This window comes from Barbus barbus (assembly GCF_936440315.1).
Source record: "Barbus barbus genome assembly, chromosome: 18".
NCBI classification, from domain to species: Eukaryota; Metazoa; Chordata; class Actinopteri; order Cypriniformes; family Cyprinidae; genus Barbus; species Barbus barbus.
In genome coordinates this window covers 12,837,126-12,856,911 of record NC_136746.1, presented here as the reverse complement: position 1 = coordinate 12,856,911, position 19,786 = coordinate 12,837,126, and the positions used below count along the sequence as shown (strand labels likewise).

Here is a 19,786-nt window from a genome sequence, read left to right as displayed (position 1 = left end):
TCAGGTTTATAGCACTTAGATCAGCACTGTATATACAGATTTGTTTACTCAGAAATACAGATCACAACATTTATACATATTTGTGTTTTGTAGGTAAATTTTCACTGAGAATACCATCATATGAAATAATTTCAGTCCATCAGCCCTTAAAATGCACATAAAAACAAATCAATCTGCATCTGGTTGCTTTGCATTCCGGTCAGACAGTCTCTTCCGGTCCAAATGGGCATCTCTTGGCTAGAACAAGCTATAATGTGCATAAAATACATTAAACTACTGCTTACTCAAAATGGGTTTTCTCTCAGTCATTAGGCTCTTTCCAATGTGATTAAACATGAACAGCAAGACAGCTTTTTCCTTTATCTTTATTGTTCTGCTCAATATCACCTTTCAGGTTCTGAGTACTCAAGTCCATGGACTGCTGAAAATATATCTGAGCAACATTACACTTGCATGATGAATCAGAAAATAACTTGTGAACTCATCACAAAGCTAGTATTCTCATGATCAGCTAACCAAAACAAAAAAACACCACTTTACAATATACTCTGAAGGGAAAAAGAAGAAAGGCAGGTTACTGCAAGTTCACATCTGCATTGTGAAAGTGAGGGCTGATAAGGAGAGAAAACCAAGAGATATAATACAAAGGGTGAGCTGAGAAAAGCTGCGTGGCTTTGGTGGGTACTTACAATCCCTTTTAGCCAACATCACCCACAGTCCTTAGGTGGCTGGGTTACACAAGTACATCAACAATCTCAGTGTGTCTAAAGCATTCACACAACGTGGCATGCTCATCGGGCAGGCACCACCAACACAACTCTATTACTTCACACATTAAGCCACAAAGAACGTCAAACTTGGGAAAAATAAAAAATATATGAATTTATATTTATCTCTATATATTCTATATTCTCTGAAACAGCAGGATTAAAAAGCTTTTGACAACCAATCAAGTGATAACCTACAAAACGAAGCAGAGTCGAGTCCAAGGTTCTACCTAAAGGTCAGTCAGAGCACATGAGGAGGGAGGGAAGGTGCAAATAGCCAACAAGCTTCAATCCTTTCCACGCAGGTTATGTAGTAATGAAGCAATTCTTTAAAACACGATCCACACGCATTCATCAGTCAAATATATACTCAAATAAACCCGGTGATGATCCATAACCCCATACCAGCGCTGCAATGGTCTCACATAACCAAGTTTATCAACTGTATCCTGGGCTCAGGGCATCTGGCATTAGCAAACCTCTTTTCTGACTTGAAAAGGCACCACAGCACGTACATGGGTCCATCCCGCAAAACATCCTCTGATTCAAAATGATCACCCACAGCCACCACAAAAAAGTGAGAAAAACAGTTTTTTATTGTATGATGTGTATTTTGGTATTTTCGTGTTTGAGCTTATTTTTAAAACTGGAACTCCATTCTTTCCCTCATATATTAGAAAAAAAGTGTTTGTAATGCTTTCGGTTGTACTGTGTTTCCATTGTGTTGTGATTCTTAAAAGACTGTCCGTTGAATCTCTTGGTTTCACTGGAACAAAAGAAACATGACTGATGTCTTGTGTGGAAAAGGTGCTCTTTCAGGCGGGATGACTACCACGGGTCCTCAAGGTCAGTACCACTCTGCAGAGAAACATCACACAGAGAAGACCATCAGCTAAATTATTATATACTCTACTGGTCAAATGTTTGTGCTTTGCTTTTATTTATATTTTTATAAATTATTATTTTAATAATGATGCATTAATTGTTTAAAAGAGTCAGGTAAAACCAATGTTACAAAATACTTCTCTCTCAAATGCTGTTTTTTTCTATTCATCAAACAATCATTAAAAATAAAACATACATATAACAACATTATTATTATTATTATTATATGTTATAATATTGAACAGCTTCAGTTCTTTCAAATAAGTATGTGAATGTCTATCAAGTCTTAAACTTACTTTAATGAAAAAATGTACTTTAAACGGTCCAATTTTAATTTTAGTTTAACAAGTCCCCCCCCAACCTCCTGTATTCAAAATTCTGTAGAGTAGCTACCAGTGACAGTTTAAGAAAAAAAACGTACATAGAACTTAAATAGAAAGCATCACAAACAGCACTTGCACAGTGAAAAACCTTTTTACAATTGCCCCTGGTCTCCTATACTCCATTACAGTGATTACTGAACCTTGAAACCAGAATTGTGCCATTCTTGTTTCTCTGTCTAATATTTTATTTGCAGAAGTAAAACTGTGATTTCATCTCTGATTTAATCATTTCTTCACACGAGATCAAAGAATTAACTGTAGTGCAAGGCACAGGCACGATTCGGAGAAGGAAAGGCAATGGGATAATCAAATTGTGCATTTTTGAGCTGATGTTTTTTCCTCTACTATTATTTCCTGCTCTCACTTCCCAGCAGCCAAAGTTACACATCAGCATCACAGAAAAAAGATGCATGTGCAAAGCATCAACATGAAAGATTATGGAAAAACTGATCCAAACCAAGAAAGCCAAGTTAAAAAATTCAATTGCATTCACTGACAGGAACACTGTTGCTTTGGTAATGTAAAACACAAACAAAGAAGTTAATTATCTACAGGGCTTGAATATTTACCAGGTATAATATAATATAACTATACTTAGACAGTTTGGTCACACTGCAAACCGCATAAAACAGACATGGACAGCCACAAACCAGCAGTTAAATAAATGGAAAATTCCCACTACTGCTGCTTTCATAAGACCAGTACATACATATGGGGTAGATTAGGTGAGCTTCTGCCGCTATGTTCAAACAAACTCAAGTCACTCTTTCTGCAGAAAACATTAGTATTAATTAGTAACCAACTTACCAAATAAAACAGCTGGGCTGCATTAATCAAAGGGTGAACACATACATCATTAGTTCTGTTAATGTGTAGTATCCTCTTAATGTGCCTCAAATATGTTTATTCTTGATATGAATAATACCATCCTTGGTTTATACATTTAATCAAGAATATTGTAGTCAATTACAGCAGCTATATAACTGCAAATTACATCTGGCTGTGAAAAACATGTTATGGTACTTTAAAAAAAAGAATTATTGACAAAAGGAGGGGTAGATGGAGTATAAAGCTTACTACACACCGTCACTGGCTATCACTGAGAAACACAAGGATCTAGTCTTCTACTCACAACAAGCCAACAAAACATCACTCACTGATGAGGCCTAGGGATGTCAAAACTACCAAGTTGATACTAAAATTTAAATACTCTAAATGTAACTGTAAAATGTTAATAAAATTAATCAAACCACATGAAAAAAGTTATTTACTAATGTTAACTTAATTACTTGGAAAATCTAGACTATCTTTGAAAGCGACCATACTATTTAAAAGGTGTTGGTTGGTAATACTTTGTAATGGCTTATACTAACCAAAGCTGCAATTATTTGATCAAAAATACAGTAAAAACAGCCATATTGTGAAATATTACTAAAAATTATTATATTTTAAAATGTGATGTATTGCTGTGATGCAAAGCTGAATTTTCAGCAGCCACTACTAGTTACATAATCCTTCAGAAATCATTATAATATCCTGATTTGCTGTTCAAGAAACATTTCTGATTATTATCAATGTTGAAAACAGTTGCGCCGCTTAATATTTTTGTTGAAACTGTGATATATTTTTTCTGGATTCTTAGGAGAACAGAGTTCACAAAACCTGCATTTATTTGAAATAGAAAATAATTGAAACATTATAAATGTCTTTAGTAGGGCCGGGACTCGATTAAAAAAATTAATCTAATTAATTAGAGGCTTTGTAATTAATTAATCGAAATTAATCGCATTTTAATCGCATATAAATATTTGACCTGAGAACAGTGAGAAGTAAGTTTTTTTTATATGGATTTTTAAATTTCCCATCCACAGGGCCAACCAAAGCGGTCTCATCAGCTTCTTTGTCCATGTTCACTGTGGTTTGTTTTTGGCTGTTTCTCAATATGCGTTCTTCAGCGATCTTGCGTCCTTGTGTTCTCGTTAACCGTCGAAGTTCAGTTCCAATTCTCAAGAACGCAAGTACAGAGGATGCATGATAGTGCCCGGATATGTTCTTGAAACTGAGGATGCATCGAGTGCAGACTTAAGAGAATCGAGCCGTTAGAAATCCCAGAAAACGCTGTGGGTAGCCGGTGTACGGAAGCCTGTAAGCTTTAAAGTCGCTCTCACAAATACTTAACGGCTCTTCAAGTTGAAAGTAAACATTTATCGTTTTGTTTTGGTTAATTTTAATAAAGTTATAAGACCCGGAGAAAGTCTGCATTTTTATTGGCATATTAAAATTAATCTTAACAGTAAAACATATAACGCTGTAAAATAAAACAATACAATTATATGAAAGTAATATCTATAATAGTATGAAATGTTTTAATAAGTTATGATATGACATTTTGTAATATTTATTGTTCATTGGCCGTTTCTTATGCTGAGACTATGCGTCAGTTAAGCAGGAATGCAGCAAGTTACATCTCAATTCTCATAAGTGTGCGTTCTGTGTTCTCGCGTCCTTCCGAGTTCGTTCTTCCAAGGAAGCTTGCCAAGACTAGGGCTGGGTATCGATATCGATACCGATACCTTGAGTTCGATACCGGTTCCTGAACGGTACTTTTTTCGATACCAGTTTTATAAAATCAGTTTTAATAAGATTACATTATCTCAAAAAACTATTTTTTTTAGCTTGTTGATATTTATACAGACTCAAAGTCTCATCTCCTGAGCCACTGCACAAAGGAACAAAATATATCCAACACAATAAATAAATAAATAATTTTAATAAAGTTCAAATTGTTTTCAGTTTACACATCTGTTAGGCTACGTTTACATTAGTGCATGTTCATTTTAAAACACATAGCTCAGACAGAATTATCATTTCTAGGTTGTTAAAGACTTCAAGAAATGTAAAACCTTCATCCACTTTCATAAGTGGGTGTTTTATTTTCTTTCACCATATGTTTTATTGTTATTAAATTCTGGTGTAGTATGTCTAATTATTTGAATGCATAAAAACAACTTAGTTTATTTAAATTTATTCTTAAAATAGCCTTATGAAATGTTTTATTTTTCCTCAGAAATTCTGTGTTCTGTATATGGTTTTCAAATGAAGACATAAAACATTAATTTAATTTCTCTTTAAATTATTGAAAATCAAAGTTTATTTATTTTGGCAAACAAAGGGAGGTTACTATTAAAATTAAAACATGGAATAACTGTTGTGTGATCATTACTAAAAAAAAAAAAAAGTTTTAATAATTTTAATAGTAGCCTAGTAGTAGCAGTATGTACTGTCTGCTGAACAATATTAATACCGTTAATATTAAAACCGAACTTTTATTTTGACGGGTTGCCTGGAATACCTTTACAGTTCTGTGTGTATATGAGATGAGTTAGTTTTACTCGAATCAAACGGTAAAATGCTCATGAAGTGACTTTCAGAGCAGGTCTGGAGATGTTGTTCATGTCCTCATTTAGAGAGGCGGCAGACGCTGAAATGACCGCGAACGTCACGCGAGCTTCAGTCTGTGTATAATAAACAAACCGCGCGATTTAAAGAGCGGACTGCTCCGTGCGCTTTCGAAACGCTCTCGCGGAGGTCAAACACTGATCAATCTGCACGTCGCCGTTTCTAGTCAAACACAGCTAGTGATGCAGGCTTATTGGCTCACTGATGTGATGAGATTAACCCCTTAGGTATCGAAATTTGGTACCGAACGACAAGACGTTTTTCGATACTCGGTGGTATCGAGGCAATTCGGTCGGTGCCTAAAAAGTATCGAACTCGATACCCAGCCCTAGCCAAGACCGGTCTCCACGAATGCAAGTCCGTTCTGACGCTAGTTGGTGCTCCAGTATAATCGGTCCGCCGAAACTCATCCAGTGAGAAACGTTCCGCGGTGCAAAAATAAGTGCGATTAAAATGCGTTAAAAAAAATTAACGCGTTATTTTTGTGTAATTAATTAATCTAAATTAACGCGTTAAAGTCCCGGCCCTAGTCTTTAGGTGTCACATCAAATTACATAAGTCATACAAAGTATAAAAGTAATGAAAGTACCATTTTAAGGTAGTGCACAATCCATTGTTTCAATTTAATTTGTTAATATATTAAGTTTAAGTATTGTACTTAAAGTTTTTTTTTTCTTTAGTATTTTTACTCAAGTTAGTTTTGCTATGGTATCAAACGTGCCAAGAATCCTGAAATCTCTCTGGCATTGGTATCAACTACTGACATTTTGGTATCGTGACAACCCTAATGAGGAGAGTCCAAGAGCTTAGAGAGCACCATCTCTCTCATACACACACATCAGATATCTCTTGGATGTCCAGTAGGGGAGAGGGGAACACTTGGATCAAAACTCCAGCTTTGTGCAACTGGTGTCCAAACCAACACATGAGAATGTGACACACTAATTAAATATACAAAACTGACATTCTTCTAAACCTCAAACACACACACACAAACAAACGTTTATGTTCATGGGTACAACAACAGGAGCGGTAACCATATGCAGGCTTTACAACATGCAAATCCTAGTGCAGTTTTGCCAGATCACACACTGAGTAGGGTGACATCATCATCATGAGACATGGCTGAAGAGTTTATAATAGCATAAAAAGCTAATGAAATAACATTCTTGTGTGCTCACTAACCAAGTCTGATTGGTCATGCTTACAGGCTGATAGATCTCAGCTCATCTCCTTGATGGGATGCATTAAGAGTGTTTGTGATGTGGTGATCTCAACCGCTGTGCTTTGGGGCAGAGTATCATTTGAATGAGCTCATTACAGCTGTGATTTGAGCAGGGTATTTTACTCTCAGCAGTAAATAAATGAGCAAAGTAGGGGAGTGGGATAGAGAGAGCAAACACTCGGAGTGAGAAAAGTAACACTAAGTGACTATGGGTTGATGGATGTTAATACCAAGTATAAATGGGTCGAGTGACCGAGGTGCAAAACAAGGCAACGTCTCATGATGAGATGATTCCAATAGGTCAAGGGGAAGTTAACACTTCTACATTTTTATGGTAAGACCAGGGGCTAAATGTACTGCTGTCATCATAACAGGAGGTCCTAGACCTTTAAAAAGCCAGACTCTATTGATACTCACACCATCCTCTTCTCTTTGGGGGTTCAATTTATTGTACACTGCTTCAATAACACTGTGCCTGTGGACAAATACAACAGTCATCATATTAGAAAATAAAGATTTTTTGGGTGAAGTGGTGTAGAAGTTACAAAGCCAAGCTGGATTCTGGGTCAAGTGTACTACGGACTAAACCTGCAAACTCTGTGTTAGCATTCCAGATTCTTAAATATTAACCCTTTGACGTACATTGTAAGCGCATGGTTGACCTTTTTTTGTGATCAAATTACTGTAATTAAAACTCACCAAACCCGTTTTTGACTGGGTTTGACTGTCCTTATACCCCTCATTGAATAGAGTGTGTTATTGCAATTATATTCACTGGGTGGCCCTGCAGCAAAAATATATTGTTGCCAAAAAGCCGCAACAAAACAGAGAATGTATTGATGTGACGCCTCCCTTCTAACACTAGCTGCAAATGACGTTAAAAGTTGATAAAAAAAAATTTCATATTCTAGCACTACACAAGATCATAGATGTTGTTCCTTTGTTTGAACAAAAAACAATGCTTTGTTACATAGATAGTGATAGTTAGATAGTGAAGATAGTGAAGTGACAAATGGCCAAGTATGGTGACCCATACTCGGAATTCGTGCTCTGCATTTAACCCATCCATCGTGCACACACACAGCAGTGAACACACACACACCGTGAACACACACCCGGAGCAGTGGGCAGCCATTTATGCTGCGGCGCCCGGGGAGCAGTTGGGGGTTCGGTGCCTTGCTCAAGGGCACCTCAGTCGTGGTATTGAGGGTGGAGAGAGCGCTGGACATTCACTCCCCCCACCTACAATTCCTGCCGGCCCGAGACTCGAACCCACAACCTTTGGATTACGTGTCCGACTCTCTAACCATTAGGCCACGACTTCCCCCATAATAAGCGCCATATAACATATCACACCATATCATTTTAATAATTTGTCCTATTATATTTTATATATATATATATATATATATATATATATATATATATATATATATATATATATATATATATATATATATATATATATATATATATATATATATATATATATATATATACACACACCTATATATTTTGACTATATGCCTTTTACCTTAAATTATCCAGATTGTCACTAATCTATTATTTGTAATGGAATTTAATACTCATTTCATTATATTTATTGTTTTTATTTTCATTATTTTGTTTTGATGTATTTGTTCATTTACTTCAAATTATTAGATTTGTTTTGTTGGGTTATAATAAGAACAGGTTTATTTATATATATATATATATATATATATATATATATATATATATATATATATATATATATATATATATATATATATATATATATATATATATATATATATATATATATATATATATATATATACACCATTAATGCATTATACTTTTTAGTTCATGCCGAGAATTACCCTAAAAAACCTGAAAAGTTGCTCACTGTGGTGTCAGGAACACAATTTTAACAATAAATGATTTTTGGCAAATGTATTTCTTAGTGTGACTGTTAAAGGGTTAAGCATGTTACCATGTTTGTGCAGGTGTGAACCTCTGTGTGGTGTGTAACCATGATATTTACTTACTTGCTGGCAAGGCCACCCCCTGGTGGGAGATTGGGGATGCTTTCCTGGGACAGGCTGCTCATGACATGCACTAGCTCAGGCACACCTTCTTCCCCTGCTTTCTCAATGAGCTCTGTTTAGGAAACAGAAAGGATAACTGTAGGTTAAAGCTAAATACGTATTTGACTGCTGCATTTGATGGAACACTACAATGTATGCAAGACAACTTTGTGTATATGTGAACTATTGTGTGTGTATGAAGAAATGAGCAATGTATTGCGGGTACTAGTGTACAGCATTGGTGTTAGTTAGTTTTATATAAAAAAAAAAAAGAGAAATGGAAGACAAAGACATAATGAAGAAAAAAACAACAGACACTGAGAGGCAAGAGTGAGACTCTAGAAGGAAAGCCTGTGGCCCAGTTGGGCTGCTCTGGGCCGCTCTGGGCCTGTTGCCAGTTAGATGTTCAGCCAGCACATTCCTCACGAGAGCAGCAGTGCCAACGACTCCCTCAGGCCCTCTCAGCACCCAGCCAAACATTACAACAACGTTAACCCAACCTCTGCCCAAAGATCAAGGCCAAGAGTTTACATAACCCCTAAACCCCACAAAACCAACAACCACTTGCCAGAATGTGTCCAATGTACAATACAGCGAGGAAAGGCCAATGAGGGAAAAAGTAACAGTGTCAGGCTATCAAGAGATATTAAACAAGGAAGAGAGAAAGATTAAAGGGGGTGGAGACAGGATAGCATGTTCCAGATCAGAAGATTAAAGACGTGAAGGAAAGGGACAGTTCTCTTTAATAAAATGCTTATTTTCTGAAATTGATTCAATTATTTTTAAATTATGTGTTTTTGAATTTGATTGCACTATATGTTTGTTTTTCCACAAATGCATGCAGCAAATCAAAAGAAAAAGGTTTCTCGTCATTGCTTGTATATAGATTGAGGATTGCTGCAGGAAAGTGGTGCAGGAAACACTGATATAGGGAATCTTTTTGATAAATTATAAAAATAATATTTTTCAAACTGTGTAGCTGAGTGAGTTTAATACAGCAGAACTAATATCAGTTTGTTGATTAAATTGATATTTTATCCAGCTGTGATATAGGGTTGTGACGGTGAGGAAACGTAAGTTAATTGACGTGTGACAACACCGGTAATACCGGTATCACCATGGGTGGGGGGCAGGAGGGTTTGAGTTTTCCCTCAAAGTTTTTTATTTGAGTTTTCCCTCTTTTTCTCGCTTTCCTTCACTTTTAAATAGCTTGTAAACATGTCGTAAACACTGTCACTTTCGAATTACTGCCAATTTGGCATCAATTACAAAATACGTCATACTTCTATATTATAGGAATTTTTTTAACAAAACAAATAATACACCATGCCATGCGCCTAATATAAAACAACAAATAATTTACCCAAAGTTTAAATCGGTAACTAGCAAACTAAAAATCAGCAAACATTGTGGAACCAAATAAAAAAAAGACATGAATAAGAAACACAAAATGAATAAGAAAGTTTGACAGCACGGCATAAACCTTGATGTAAAAAAATAAATTACCTAAAGTTTAAATAAAGTAAAATCAGCAAGTACTGTAGAACTAAATGAGAAACAAATGTGTAAAAAGACCTTCCAAAATCACCTTATGGCAAGTCAACAGGCATTTCAAAATCCTACCAAACAGGCTCTTTTGATCTGACTCCTGCTCCTGATCTGCGATGTAACTGTCGTTCGGCACATTGCATTGAGCAGCCGCGTTCAGTTTTTAAATTTAGTGTCTGTTCTCTAACTGAACACAGTGTGCAAGTGACGTAACCGGTGCTGAGGCTTAACGACGGTATCATCATCAACACCGATTATCGCAGTATGCCTACTCTGATATTAAATATAAAGATTACACTAATAATGTAAGTAGTCTTGTTTTTAATTGGACCACCATTTTCAACACACCAGTGATTGCTTGAATACTTGTTAGAATACTGCAAAACTCCTCTATTTAGGGCTGAAAGATTAATCAAGATGTCATGCACATCTTGTCAGTAAAGCCGGTTCTGTGATTAGTAGTAAATCTCCATCACCTGCTTTCAGATGTAGCAGCATTTACTATACAGAGCTAGGGCTGGGCAAAAAAATTGATTTTTCGATTAATAGTTTTTTTTAATGACGTCGATTCGATATTGATTCTCAAAAGCCAACGAATCGATCTTTTTCGGTATTTATTTCAGCAAACATTTAAAACGAGATCTGATGAATGTGAAGCTTATGAATAGTCTTCTCCACTAGATGTCACCCTTATTTATCTTTCGCGATGTTACAACAGGAAACCATTCATTCAGTGCTTATCATAGCAGAGATATTTATGAGAACCAAGAACAAAGCCATACGCGTTATTTGTAATACTCAGGTGAAATGCTATAATAATATATTATTTAATTTGAGAAAACTACCGTCATATCACTTACAGCAGCTGCAAGTTCCTCACGGCAACAAGGCAAAATAGAAGTTTAGTTTAACGTTAACGTCAAGAAACTGTGTCAGAATATATTACTATTTAGCAGTTTTAAGACTCAGTGCTACTGCTACTAATAAATATTAATAAATCTTTATTTAAAAAAAAAAAATAACCCCATTTGTTTTCTTTTTAATTTTAACAGTAAATCTCTGTTGTCCAGCACTTTGTTTGCCAAAAAATAAAAGGGTTTAATTTTCATTTGATTAGGATAAATTAAATTAATGTTTTATGCCTTCATCTGATTACCAGAAAAATTAAGAAGAACATTTTATAAGGCCCTATTATTGTTTAAGAAAGGACCCTATACAAAAAAGAATAGGTTTCAAAATACAGGCCTGTGGTTCTTAATTTCAACAAACTCCTCTATTTCTCACCTTCCACACGAGACTCGAGGTACTTGTCCAACTCAGCATCTCTCTTTACCGCCTCTTCTGACACCTGGGGTGCATTTGGCAAACAGACTAATACAATACTCATATTATCTCGACTTCCCTGAAGGAGAAAAAGAAAGATGGATATAAATCTCACCTGAGGTTAAAAACAAATCATGCTATGTAAAAAGCTGTCACAGATGTTAGAGTAAGGAACTGTACCTTATGTAGACAGGTATCCACAACCTCATTGCACACTCTCTCCAGGTCATCCGTCACTTCCAGCCTCGATCGCACGAAGTCACACAGCTCCTCATTGCTCATCACATCCCAAATACCGTCACACGCCAGCACCACAAATTCATCCTCTGCATCTGACCGAGCGATTTCGAATACTTCAGGCTCCGGTGACACGAGCTGCTCTGTGGGGCCTTTGCCCTCTACACACTTGTAGTCATAGTCACCCAGTGCTCGGGATACAGCCAGCGATCCGTTAACCCTCTGGATCATCACAGAGCCACCTGCGTTCTGTATACGCTCCTTCTCCCGTGGGTTGCAGGGCTTATGGTCCAGCGTGGAGAAGCAGACATGAGCGTTGCGGCAGAGAAGGGCCCGCGAGTCCCCGCAGTTAATGAAGTACAGATGTTCTGGAGAGAGCAGCACAGCCACCGCGGTGGAGCCACTGCGGTCCATGCCGTTTCGCAGGTCTGTGAAGCTGCGCATGTGTTCATCGATCCTCAGGAAGCCGGCGCGGATACCCCTCTTCACCGCTTCTATGGCTGGTGTCTCAGGTGTCGTAGCTCCAGCCTTCCGCAGTTCATCTACAGACCCTGCGGCGACGATATGTTCCAACAGGTGTTTGGAGCAGTAGTTTGCAACACGCGAGCCAGCATGCCCATCGTAGACAGCGAAGAAGGACCAGTCATCCAAGCCGTGTGGCAGGCCTACGGCTGCTGTGTGCGCATCCTCCATCTCCACCCTCCATCCCTGCATGCTGCTGAGGCCAAAACGCAAGCCGTTCCCTTCCCCGTGCGCATTGTATTTCTCCGTTTTGGGCTTATCTAAAAACGCCCCCATGCCTCAGGCCACGTTCTGCAGAGACAAGAGAAACAATAAGAAACATTGAAGAAAAGACACGGAAAGTGGGTTTGAATATATGATCGCTGCATCTTAAATGCATATAAGCTAACATTAAGCATCCTCTCTCACTCGATCAGTGCTGTAAAGGCACACCAAGAGCTGCTTTAGACATGAGGATTAGAATTAGAGGGGAAAAAAACCAGCACATACAGTCCAAAAATGCCCACTGCAGAGTGAACACAAATGTGGAAGGTTTAGTCTTAGTGCTAAATAGACGGATTTCTATTAACAACAAACTTTGAGTGAAATAAACATATAGAGATTCTTGGCCCTTTAGCCATAGAGTGGGCGTAGCTTCTGAAAAGCAACAAACTGCAGCCCAGATAATCCAAATGCCTGTGTAGGGCTGCTTTACTGCTATAGCAGCATATCCTGCACTGCTATTCAAGTGTTAATCACCGAAAAATATATATTACAGGGCTCTATGAGAACAGTGTAGTGCTGCTTCATTGCTGAGGTGAATCAAACTGCTGATGAATCAAATTCTGCAGTCAAATATTTTTGTATAACTGTATATATTTGATCAATTTTATACACTATACAACATTTCATGTGCATTTATTTGTTTTGAAGGTGTGTAATAAGGTGGATAACATACATCTAGAGCTGGGTGATAAAATAACGACAATTAATCGCGATAAAGAAGTTTCCTTGATAAAACGATAACAAGAGTTCCAAAAATGCTCAATATAAATGTTTACGCACCAAAAGCAGAACGAAACTGCGCTACTCCTTTGAACCACACTACACAGACCATTTATCCACATGGCTCAAAGTTCAAACAGCAGCGCGAGCTCACTAGAGCAGATTTGTTTTACTGGCTGATGAATCTCAGCACTAAACAGCGCTGTGAGAGCCAGTGTGAAGCGCTTTAATACATCAAAGAACACAAATCACTCAATGATATAAACTAGTTTAAAGGCAGATAAAACAGCGCTGACAAACAGGAGAAACACTGTGTGCAACGATACAGTCAGAAGGCTTTTCAATCTACAAATTGCCATCATTTACCAAGGATTTACTGTAGTAACAGTAACGGAACCATGGTACTGTAGCAAAAATGTGATTCATATCGAATTTCATAATATTATCAATGTAGGCATGTATTAAATTTATTAAAGGAGTAATAGAATATAATTACATAATTTTTTTTGTCATTAAGCTACAGCGTTTGTGCGTTATAATTACCGATATCGACTGCTATGAAAAATTTTATCATGATAATTTTTTGGCTATATCACCCAGCCCTACACATCTCTCTGCTTCACATCAGTGTCCTGATCACCCAATGAGGGTTTGTTTTGTGATTATGACTGGCTGACCGTCCATTATCCCTTATACATTTTTAGCTGAGTGGAGAGCACCTGCACTGTATGTGCTAAGAGAAAAAGACTGCTACAATATAACATTGACAAACAGTCAACAACATTCCATTGTGTCGTCCACACTGACTGCACAAAAATGCAAATACAGTACAATACAATGTCCTTTTTAAGGCAAGGCAAGTTTATTTAATATAGCACATTTCATACACAATGGTAATTCAAAGTGCTTTACATGAAAGTAAAATAGTCATAAATAATAATAATATTGATCACAGCAATAAAAATGAGTTGAAAAAAAAATTGTAATAATAATAAAAACAAGAAACTTAAAAACAAATATTCTCAAGCTTTGTTTAAACTCTTCCGCACTAAGGGAGCGAGAAAAAAAAAAAAAAAAAAAAAAAAAAAAAAAAAAACACCTAACTATTCAACTACTTCACCCCCTACTGTGGGAAGTCGTGGCCTAATGGTTAGAAAGTCGGTCTCGTCATCCGAAGGTTTGCGGGTTCGAGTCCCCGGCCGGCAGGGATTGTAGGTGGGGGAGTGAATGTACAGCGCTCTCTCCACCCTCAATACCACGACTGAGGTGCCCTTGAGCAAGGCACCGAACCCCCAATTGCTCCCCGGGCGCCGCAGCATGGCTGCCCACTGCTCCGGGTGTGTGTTCACGGTGTGTGTGTGTGTGTGTGTGTGCATTTGTTCACTACTCACTGCTGTGTGTGTGCACTTGGATGGGTTAAACGCAGAGCACCAATTTCGAGTATGGGTCACCATACTTGACAATACGTCACGACTTTACTTTTACTTTACTTACTTTGACCATCATATCTGACCTATTCGCTAAAACTCGGGGGCGTGCCCCTGTCTGTAATGGTAGGAATTTAGAGTTGGTAGAGCGATTGACACATAGAACCTCCGTTCTAGCGTCTCACATTCTGACCCTGTACCAAGTCAGTACTAAAAAAAATTTAAACGTCATGGTTCCACGATGCAGAAAACGGGGACGGAATCTCGGACTCCAGTTATAAAAACGGAATTTACAGTTTAGCACGGAATGACACGGAATGTGTCAAAGTTTGTATGAATTAATCAAAAGTAGGTCATTACACTTAAATCAAATCGCGACATGGACTAATATCTGTAAATATTAAGCCGCAAAAGTTGTTCTGCGTGTCTCTGTATGAATGAATGGAGCAGATGCGCGGTTTTTTTTTTTACTACAAACACTGAAGCACGCCTGACGATCTCTGTGATTTCAGAATCTGCCATCTCAATGAGAACATGAATACATAAACAATATCTCCAGAACTGCTCTGAGAGTCACTTCACAAGCATTTTACCGTTTCATTCGAGTAAAACTAGTGTCGTATCATATAGCTACACACACACACACACAGAAATGTAATGGTATGGTATTCAAGGCAGCCCGTCAAACTAAAAGTTTCTTACAGACATTTTGCCAGAAATATATTACTATTATTTAGTAGAATATATGTGGTACTACTACTACTGTTGAAAAAAAATGAATAAATCTTTATTTTTAAAGAAATAATCTCACAATAATTCTTCCATATTTTAATTTTAACAAAATAAAATATTTAAATTTCATAAATTAAAAGAAATTAAATTTGGGTGAAACTTGCATACTGTTTTTCATACTTTATTTGGGAAAAAAATTGAAACACAATTTTAAATAAATATAAAGAATGGCATTGATTTTTGTACATTTTATTTTTGTTTGACTTTATTTCATAAAAATAGTATGTTTTTAATTAGCATGTTTTTGTGTTTTGCTTTGGTACCGAGAACCGTGGATTTTCACTGGTATCGGTACCGAATACTGAAATTTTGGTTCCGTGACAACACTATTCTCTTGGTATTTATACCTTCAAATGCACTAATTGCCTCTAGGGCTCTTAGTGCCTTAGAGAATGCATTTTGTCCCTCCCGGACTGTGTGCACTCATACACCTTTACACTTACAGGTGTACCTAAATTATGACACCAGTTTTCTTCTGCTAAGAATAAATCACTCAGCCTGTGTGATTTTTAAAATATGAAAAAACAGTATACATAACAAAATATGTAATTATAGAACTACACCAAAAGGAAGAAAAGAAACTTCAGTGTTGTCGTATTACGTTTTATTTTAAAATAACCAAAAGACCCTTGAACATTTAAATACAATAAAATAAAACAATAAGATTTTGCTTAAACCCTACTTTTTCCTTTAATAAAAGTAGTATAGATCCCACACAGATAAAGCATTTAGGATGCTTCTACCATGTCTCTAGTGCTGTCATTCTTCTGTGATCACCTTATTCATTTATCACATCAGCAGTGTAACTGCAACTGAAGTGATTGCAGAGTTTAAACTTCTCACCCTTCAGGAAGACCGGATTTGCTCTCCTCAGATGAACTGCCTGTTAAAACGCAGTCAAGCTGTGACATGTAGCTGTCTGGACTATTTCTACTTGCCAGATAAATCACACTAGACAGTGGACACACAAATCTAATCGTATTTGTTTTTAAATCAAAACAGAATTCTGCTTGTCTGTTGCTGAGATGAGGCACTTGGTTACCGTGGTGAGAGTAACAGATATATGGAAGCTTCATTCAGAACCTACGCAACCAAAACCACACATGCTAAAGGCTAGTTCATACTACAGGAATTTAAGCCCGATTTGCAAGTTAACGAGCTCACCGACAGGTCGGGCTGTAATCGGGGGAAAATCAGCGGGTGATCGGCGCTCCGCAATCTTTATGTGTGAACTACACAACGATGCATCAAAGAGGCTCGCTGACTCGTCGCCGACACCAAACAAATATCTAGCATGCCAAATATCTGGACTGGTCGGCCAACTCGACATCACGTGGTGTCAGGAGTTGTGACGAGCTACAACCAATGAAAGAGGAAGGCATGGGTTGAGGTCACCGGAAACAAAACAACAGCAGCAACTTCGCTTAAAGAAAAGTTAGGCTTTTATTTTTGCACATAAGCGTCTTTCACAGGCTTTTGGCTGATATTTTTTATTAACCACCAATAGTTACTGTTGCCATGACTGACAAACACTCACACTACACATTACATCACGTTCTCACGCAGTGAAAAACATCGCAGAGCAAAGAGGAATCTGACCACACACCGACAGAGAAGACAGAGCAGGTTACTGCTGATATGAAACAAGGTCTCAGGACTCTCAGCTTTTAAATTTAGTCATTTAAATAAATTCAAACAATAAATACCTTTTTGTGGCTCTTCAATGTGTTGTGACCGCTAGATCACTGTATTGCCTCAGTTCAAACACATGAACCGATCGTCTTTTCATATTTACTTAATGCACGAAATGAACATGAATAAACATCAGAAAGTGTTTAATTTCAACCACAGAACACACCATTTTAAGTCCACCGAAGTTAATGCACTCCTGTCTGATTTGTGGTTAAGGCTAGAAGGGATACAGCTGCGGCTACTGGGCATGCGCATTTACATATTTTCCGAGCTGACAATATAACGTGAAACCTATGAAAATGGTTTTAAAAAGTACATAGCGCCATAGTTTCATCACTTTAGAGTGTCGCAGTGAGAGTATTTTAAAGGACCTGTCATAGTTTAATGAGTGGGAAGATGACATGAAGCAACGCGGTTAACCTGCATTGAAAACAGATGAGCGCACATGTGCATATAAAGCTCCCATTCGGGGCGAAGTTCACGGGATTGTGTCCACAGAATGATAAGAGCACACGTTTTAACATATTAATTTATTATTTAACACTCAGTATTAGGGATGCAGCGATTAACCGGTTCCGTGATTAACCGCGCTTTAAAACGTCACGGTTAATTAATCGTAAAGGTTCCGCAAAACCGAGTGTTTCTGTTGCACGGAACTCAACTGTTGCAGCCTGTGCAAAATGAAAACAAAGTCACACTAGTGGTGCACCAGCTTCAAATGACGCGCTTATCAGAGACACGGAGGCTACTACATGCATTAGATTAATGACAGAGGGACTAAACAGCAAAGCTTTATTTCCACCAGAGAAATGTCTGTCGATAGTGTGGGACCATTTTGGGTACACCAAGAATGACCAGGGTGTCATTTAAATATTGCCGTAAAAAAACTAATGCTAAAGAGCGAATACATATGGGATAATGCACGGCTATAGCTGTACATTGAAGGATTTTAATGCACGACAAAGGCAAGAACCACCTGACGCGAAGCTACGACTCGTTAGCTCAGCATTCTGCCCGCTTCAGATCAGAGAGAGATTAAATAGTGCGGTAAGATCACATTTATTTGAATGAATTAATTATATTTAGCTACTTGAATTAATTATTCGAGAGAGAAGGAGAGAGAAGTGACAGTTGCCTGTGTGAATTAGCCTACCTGTGTCTGTGTCTCTCCAGTAACTTTTTCATTTATTTAATTAATAAAAGTCACGGGCAGCGTTCTCAAGACGTTTGTGTCCTCCTGAATGAATCTCCGATCTCACAAACCAAAACAATTGACATGATTTTCTCAGGCTACATGTAAAATCATATGAATTATTATAACGATTATTAAAATGAATACGTATGGATGACAGTGGATTACAATAATATTTAACTTTATTTCCATCATTAGTAACAGTTTCCCCTGTGGTATAAATAAAGTTAATATTAGTTGTATATTAATAATACTTCATTAAATGTATTTACTATCCCTGTTGAGGTACTATTTATAAGTAAAAACCAACTAGATTTTTTTTTTCACCATGTTTCCAAATTCTCTACCCCAGGTCCAAAATAAATGTAAAGAATGTACAAACTGAAAACATTAAATACTTTTGTGATCTATTTCCATTTCTTATTTTCAACACCTTTTTTAATTCTAATGGGAGAGATGGACGTTTGTTTGTTGTTTGTTTATTATTATTTTGTGCTGTATTGTTGGTTACTGTGTTATTTCTGTTTCAAAAGCCAGCAATAAATAACACTTTAACATCTAAAGAGTGTTCATGTGATTTTATACATTATTAATGTTGGGAAATGAATAAATGCATAATAATCGTCATAATCGTAAAACCGTGATTATTCATCAGACAATAATCGTTCCAGCAAAATCTATAATCGTTGCATCCCTACTCAGTATTTAACTTAAGCGCTGCAAGCCATGCATACAGCGCCAGACATGACAGATTTTCTGGTACGCAAAACAAGTACTTTTACATACCTCAGCTTATTGCCGTTACCGTGGCAGCCAACAACAGCACAGCTTAACCCTCCGCACATATTTGTATTTAGTTATATTGAAAAAGTTTCAATTCATTCAATATTTTTCACCCCGTTTTAACATGTATCTCTATGAAGACTGGCCGTAGCTGTCGGGCAAGATGGCGGATAGCAGCGGTGACACCATTTACGTGTTCTGATTGGTCAGATCGCCTGTCAATCAAGCTCTTTGCGAACAGTCAATTCTCGTGTGTTTTCATGACAAAACATTGTTTAGGGACCGAATCAGTCTTTGGGTGACAGAGTTGTTGTCACCTTGTGTAGTGTGTAACCCCTGGTTGCGGATCATTTACATAGTCATGTAGTGTGAACGCCACAACAACTAAAAAGACAGACAATCAAGTCATGTAGTCTGAACAGCACAGCGATCTGCCGACGTGTAAAGTCGTGTAGTGTGAACTTGGCTTAAGAAATCAGACCTCAGGATCTATTTACA

The 19,786-nt window shown here is 37.3% G+C and overlaps 1 protein-coding gene across 1 annotated transcript in view; it reads right to left on the bottom strand.

The window, feature by feature from the left end:
• Positions 1-345: 345 nt before the first annotated feature.
• Positions 346-19,786, bottom strand: part of LOC306884333 (protein phosphatase 1B-like) — a 34,331-nt gene continuing 14,890 nt past the window's right edge. The window contains exons 2-6 of the mRNA XM_079440105.1: positions 11,840-12,709; positions 11,621-11,738; positions 8,750-8,861; positions 7,137-7,194; positions 346-1,625 (exon numbers count right to left, since the gene is read on the bottom strand). Of these exons, the coding sequence (XP_079296231.1) occupies positions 1,596-1,625; positions 7,137-7,194; positions 8,750-8,861; positions 11,621-11,738; positions 11,840-12,694 (1,173 nt within the window). The 5' untranslated portion in view covers positions 12,695-12,709 and the 3' untranslated portion in view covers positions 346-1,595. The remainder of the gene's footprint in view (positions 1,626-7,136; positions 7,195-8,749; positions 8,862-11,620; positions 11,739-11,839; positions 12,710-19,786) is intronic.